Source organism: Coturnix japonica, chromosome 2 (genome assembly GCF_001577835.2).
Source record: "Coturnix japonica isolate 7356 chromosome 2, Coturnix japonica 2.1, whole genome shotgun sequence".
NCBI classification, from domain to species: domain Eukaryota; kingdom Metazoa; phylum Chordata; class Aves; order Galliformes; family Phasianidae; genus Coturnix; species Coturnix japonica.
Genome location: NC_029517.1, coordinates 47,165,073 through 47,171,854, shown reverse-complemented (window position 1 = coordinate 47,171,854; position 6,782 = coordinate 47,165,073). Strand labels below are relative to the sequence as shown.

Below are 6,782 nucleotides of genomic sequence, written 5' to 3'. Positions count from 1 at the left end.
GCTCTCCATTCTACTTCTGGGCTGCCCCAACTCAGTTTTCTTAAAGCTTTTGCCCCTCATTGCTTTCTTCTTATTATTAAGAAGAAATTTTTCAGTTGTCCAATCCTGAGGCATCACCACCCTTCACGTGCCACAACACTACCACAGGTTATCCCCCAAGCCACAAGGAGAAAGCTGTCTGCAGTAACTTTTCATCAAGTCAAAGGGCAGGGAGGTGCGTGTGGGGGAATATACAGGATAAAAAATTCCAAAGGAAAAAAACCTGATTCCCAAAGCCTGAGAGTTTCTTCCCTAATTTCTAGGGCTCCAAAGTCCTTCTTTTTCCCTTCACATACTACTGCAAGAAGTAGAAGAAAACTTTATACTCCACTGAAGTTATTACTAAGAGGCAGGTGAGAGCTGCTCACATGCAGGGTTACTGCTGAGCTGGATTTGATTTTCTTATTAGCAAGGCAGCAAACAACAACACAGCCCTTGCAGTACGAGTGCAGGAGCTGGTGCTCACCTTGAGCCAGGCTCACAGCAAGCAGCAGGAAGAGCCACGTCACACTCAGCTAAACCAGCAACCACAATTTGCACTTCTGCAGGCGAGCCCTCACCTGCAGGACAAAACAACTACGCACTGAAGTGTGCAGAAGGAACACCAGCTACACATTGCATGTCATCACAGAACAGCGACTCTTCATTTTCCACAGGGCTGTGTGCAGGCAGGAACTCAGGGTCTAAGCAGAAGGGAGCCTCACCATGTCAGAGCCCTGCTGGCTCCCCCGTTCCACCACTCATCCCCTGTGGACATTCTCAACAATGACACTGCCATTATTGCTGTCTTCCAATGAGTTAAGGGCCTGCTGGGATTTTACAGCCTTCGGTACCTTGTAGAATTGCACTGCACTCAGTACTGCTGCGATTCCCATGGGCCTTCTAATTTCGTTGTTAGTAAATTGATTGATAAAAAGGGGCATAGATAAGGAAGTGCTTGACTGCACACTATTTAAAAACTTCCACTGATGCAGCACATTAGTTCTCTGCATGATTCATGTGCAACAACTCCTCTACAGAGCATTAAAGATGCTCCTCTCTGTAGGAGCATTCCTATGATGCTTTCTTTTAAGAAGTGCATGCCTGGGGGCTGAGTACACAGCACGTGCATGGGAAAAAGAAGGGACTCAGCCCTGGGAATCAAAAATAATGCTGACTAAGACAAGACCAACACTGTGCAGCTTTGGATTTGTCAGGGGATACAACTCCCTTGCGATTGCCAGTGCCCGGTCACCATCATGTGACAAGGTCTGGTATTTGAAGAAGGAAGAAATGCAAACCATGTAGCACACATCAGCCTAGAATAATCATTAACAGTAAAGACAAATGTAACGATGGCTGTCAGTCTGCTCTTCAATACTGCTCACAGCTTCAGACAGAAAGACAGAAACTACATATGAGAATAAGACGGGTTTTGGAGGTTGTATACAGCCTTGATTATGCTCCTGGAAAGCAAATCTTGTCCTGCTTTTCTGCTGCATACACAGGTGCCTGGAGAGCAGCCTGAAAGCCCAGGCTTTTGTTCTCGACTCTCTTAGGCCACCTCCATAGCTTTTGTTTTACACAGCGTGGCCCGCCACCCCTACTGTGACCAAGCTCTACACTCATTACAGCAGTCTATAAACATGACCTAATTTTTATGCTTGAGCATCAACATCTTGGACCTCCGCCTCTCCAGGGGGCATGCACTGGGTCTCACACAGCTGCCACTAAAGGTCAGGTGTTGCATAGAGATAGCTAAATAAATAAATAAAGCTTGTGAGTTGAACACTAACTTGAATGCAGGTGCACGAACGCAAAAATAAGCTAAAAATCAGTTTATTGGCTGTCGAGCAGCTAGAGAGCTGTTTGTAACCTACTGCCACTGACCAGTTCCCTGAGGTAGAGTACAAAGCAGCATAGGAAATAAGAGGGCTCCCAGTGCCCTTGGAAAAGCACTCCTAAGCAACATGCATCTGTTGTAATACACAGCTCCAGTGCAAAGTCACTCCAGATTCCAAAGGAGAGGAAAAGTTGCTGGACTGAGTCGCACTCCACATTACAACAGGATGTTGTGCTGCATGTCTGCCTGCTTGGGAGCAAGCACATTTCTAGCAGTATGAGTTACTCAGAGAGGCATTCACTATCTGTTATCTGTGGTTATAAAGTGGAAAACGCAACAAAAACCGTAGCTATCTGCAACTTGCATTTAAAGATTATACGGTGGACAATAACACAGTGTGCTTATCAGAAGGTTTCTTGCAGCTCATCGTTTGAGAATTGAAGGGAACTAGATGCAAACAGAAGAAAAACAACAAAGCATGACATTTTCAAGACTCAGCAACCTTTCTCCTGGTCTGAAAGTACTTTGTGTAACCTTGTTTGGTGCAGCCTTAAGACAGACAGTGCTGTACCCTACACATTAGGCACACAGTTCAAGTCACCCAACCTAAACATACTACCCTAACAAGCCTCCTCTACATCACGTCCCTGAACACCACAGCTTCATTCCTCCGGGCCTTACACGGCCTTTTATCGTTATGGCCCTTCCCAAACCACTGACTGCATCCTTCCTGACACACGGAGCCTCACAGTCAGTCCTGCCTGCAGGTAATAAGGCAGCTCTGCCACAGAATCACAGAATGACCCGGGCTGGAAGGGACCTCAAGGATCATGTAGGTCCAACCCCCCTGCCTGGCACATTTACTAGATCAGGTTGCCCAGGGCCCCGTCCAACCTGGTCTTGAACACCTCCAAGGACGGGGCATCCACAACCTCCCTGGGCAGCCTGTTCCAGGGCTGAACCACTCTTCTAGTGAAGAACTTCCCCCTAACATCCAACCTTAATCTTCCCTCTTTTAACTTAAAACCATTTCCTCGTGTCCTGCTATTGTCAGCCCTCTCGAAGAGTTTACTCCCCTCCTGGGAGTAAGTTCCCTTCAGGTATTGAAAGGCTGCAACGCCTCTCAGCAGGGCCAGGGCGAGGAGCTGAACGCCTCCCCCACAGCTGCTGACCCACAGGGGCTCACACACTCACGACGTTGGTGGTTACAGCCCGGACCTCCCGCCCCACCCCCGTTAACCGCCTCCCTCACAGAGCCGGCCTGAGGTGGGGGTGCGCCGCCAATGCGCACGCCCAGCAGCAGCGGCCTCATTGAGGCTGCGCGGCGCTGCCGACAGAGGGGGAGGGGGCCGCGCTCTGCAGTGCTCGGCCCGGGGGGAAAATGGCGGCCCTGATTCCCGCGGCGACCTCATCTCCAGCCGGCGCTTCTTCCCGTAGCAAGAAGCGCCCGGCGAGCCCGGGAACCGGCAGCGGTCCGACCAAGAAAAAGAAAGTGGCGGCGTCGAGCGGCTCGCAGGTAATGCATACGGGCGGGCAGCGCGCATGTGCAGCGGCCTTTTCCACGCTCCCTCACTCACCGCGCATGCGGAGAACGGTGGGGCACCACAGCTGCTCTGTAAAGCTGTGCCAGCGCCTCACCGCCCTCACAGTGAAGCAATTCCCAATGACATCTGGATTACTTCTTCTAGAAGGATTTTGTTAGCCAGCATAAAAAAGGCTGGAAAAAGAAATGCCTGCCTTTTATATTTCATCCCATACGTGGTTCTTCTTTCACGGACCATAATAGTACTATAGCTGCAAAGCATGCATGGCCTGTTAGGTTGCTTATTTTCACACAAGCCATCAGATCAGGGAAACGTGCATGTATTTTCCTGCAGATCTTGGGATGAAAGTACAGCATAGGAAGTTCCGCACGAATGTGTGGAAGAACTTCTTTGTGGTGAGGGTGACGGAGCACTGGAACAGGCTGCCCAGGGATGGTGGTGGAGTCCTCCTTCTCTCGTGGAGATATTCAAGACCCGCGCCTGGACGCCTACCTGTGTGACATGGTGTAGGGAGCTGCTGTTTGGCAGGGGGGTTGGACTCAATGATCTCTAGAGGTCCTTCCAACCACTACAGTTCTGTGATTCTGTGATTCTCTCCAGACAAATGAAAGCCATTGTGCTCATGCCGAGGCACAGACAGAAACCTTTCTGTGGTCTGAATGATGCTCTTGTAACTCTTGTTTTTTTTCCCTGTGGCATTTACGTAGTTTATTTTCCTTTTCTGGCAGTCTTATCCCCAGGAGAGGCAGTACGAGCCACAGTGATTAATGTAGCTAACAAACTGCACTGCAACCATGAAGAGTTACTGCCTGGCATGATTGCATTTGACAACTTTTTTCAAGGTCTGTTAGCAATAAGAATCTGGATTTCCAGCATGGAAAAGACTGTTCTGTGTCTCTGTGCATGTATAAAATCCTTTATACTTAACAATCTTCTCCAGTACTTCAACCTCTAAAACTGTTCTCTGAAGTTCACATCAAACTTAAGCCCATAGGTATCTTCCAGTATTATGAGATACCATGATCTACCTTAACTGAGTTTTGATAAATAGTTTTTTGCAGTTCTTCTCACCAGAGATTTCAGTGGAGAAAGGAGTAATTTCTCATTCAAGCCAACATACGCATCCACTGACTTCAGCAGCTCAGATCAATCCCATAAGGAAAAGAAAAAAATGAGGCTCAGAAAGTGCCTAACCCTAAGAAATGGGACAAGAAACAGCTCGTTGATCTTCCCGCTATCACATCCAATGTTGCTGACTAGCTCTGGAGTGAGCCAGTTTGAACAGAAATGAAATGGAAAATGGGCACTTTGCATTTTTTCAGTTAGAAACATTGATCACTGAGCACATTCTTCTTCAGTACCTCATTTAATCTGTGCACTCCAGAAGCTTTACATAGTCCATAGTTAATTGCTGAGTAATGTACTTTTTCTGAATAAGGAAACCTGTGACACAAGGAAACGGTAATTCTAGCCTGCTGAGCTCTTCAGAATACAGCCTGTCAACAAGCACTTAGAGCTCTGTTTTAAAACTATCCAAGTTTTAAGCAGATCAACGCCTTCTGAATATATTAATTAATTAACTAGTTAGTTAATCTCTAATGACACATGAATAATATCTTTCATTTAGCTGTCTGGTAAGTACACACCCCTAACACACACCACTTGCAGCACAAGTTTGGATGTAGTAGTTGGTGCTCTTCTGACGGTTCAGTTTCCTAAGTAGCCTCTTTGATATTTTCAACAGCTTTATACAGCCTCATTTCAGCCTTTCAGGTGCCAAATATATCATGCTCTAGCTCAGCATGGTATGGTTTCTATTTTAAACAAACTGACATTGTGAAACAAATGGGGAAATAGTGAATTATTTCCTTGGTTAATTAGCAAACTATAGGTAAGAGGATCCCTACCAAGAGGTCTCTTCGTACCTGCAAGGTCAGCTTAGGATCTGAGGACTCTGCTAATGTACTCTAAAGTACATTGTATGCTTTTGACCTTTACATTAACTGGTAACTTCTGCATGGCCTACTTCAAAATACATTTCACATTGCCAATTTAGAGTTTCCTCACATCTGTGATTCCGTCACTGAAATAAAACAAAACTGTTTCCTTCCAGCATGACTTCTGCATTACAATACAATAGCAGGACACGGGGAAATGGTTTAAAGTTAGTTTTTAAAGAGGGAAGATTATAGGTTGGATGTTAGGGGGAAGTTCTTTTCACTAGGAGAGTGGTTAGGCCCGGAACAGGCTGCCAGGGAGGGTTGTGGATGCCCGTCCTTGGAGGTGTTCAAGGCCAGGTTGGACGGGGCCCTGGGCAACCTGATCTAGTAAATGTGTATGTTTGGTGGCCCCGCCAGGCAGGGGGGTTGGAACTACATGATCCTTGAGGTCCCTTCCAACCCGGGTCATTCTGTGATTCTGTGATTACCTTGCTCTTCTTTCGTAAGCTTCTTGTCACAAGTAGCTATCAGCATAGTGCTCACACTGAAGGATATGCTGGTGTGATAAAACTGTAGAAATCAAAGAATCACCCAAAATGAGCTATTTTTTAAATAAAACAATTTTGCTTGAGTGTAGTAGCATTGTAATCAGCTAGATTAACTATGTGTGTACTATATAAGAATGCACAAGGACCACACAGCATACAGATGTTTTAAACCCCATTTTGATGATGTTTCTCTGACACATGCTCTAGCACATGAGTTACTACTTTCTCTAAGATACACATTTAAGGCATTAGCAAGTAACATTCTTGGGAGTTTGTATGACTTACCAGCCCAGAGGTATTGAGTCATGTTTGCTTTGGAAGAACGTTGCCCATAGGGCTTGTAGGTCACGTCTACAGAAGGAGACACACGCTTTTGGATACAAAGCCTGTATTTACCAAACGTAAAATTAAAAAATGAGTTTACAGGAAACCACTATTGCAGATCGATTACATCATTTCTATCAGCCTTGCACAATTATTCCTCCCATGTGGTTGTGCCTCTGAAAAATACCTCAGTCTTTGCTGCAGCAAATGATTTTTAATGTTGAGGATTATTATGTATATTAAAATATTAACCTCAAGTGTGAAAACCAGCTGTTTTTTTGGCTTACATAGCACGTTCACTTAGATGTCTTTGTGCCCAATGATTTCAATCAGCTTCCTCTGCTGGTTCAGCTCCACTGCTGACAGAAGTAACAAAAGCTCATGGGCAGACTTGTCTCCAGATCTCTTGTCCTTTTAAATTACTAATTACTTATGGGGTAGAATGAGTATCTTCCACACTGATCTAAAAAATGCCACTAATTCCTCTGCCTTAATGTTCACAGCAGTATTTTCACATAAGGTTAGAGCAACAGGAAGCATCTAAAAGAGTTTATTCTGTGTTAGT

General features: G+C 45.8%; 1 protein-coding gene across 1 annotated transcript in view; it reads left to right on the top strand.

The window, feature by feature from the left end:
• Positions 1 to 3,152: 3,152 nt before the first annotated feature.
• The window catches only part of INO80C (INO80 complex subunit C), a 35,488-nt gene continuing 31,858 nt past the window's right edge, over positions 3,153 to 6,782 (top strand). Inside the window, exon 1 of the mRNA XM_015854316.2 lies at positions 3,153 to 3,377. Within this exon, the coding sequence (XP_015709802.1) occupies positions 3,243 to 3,377 (135 nt within the window). The 5' untranslated portion in view covers positions 3,153 to 3,242. The remainder of the gene's footprint in view (positions 3,378 to 6,782) is intronic.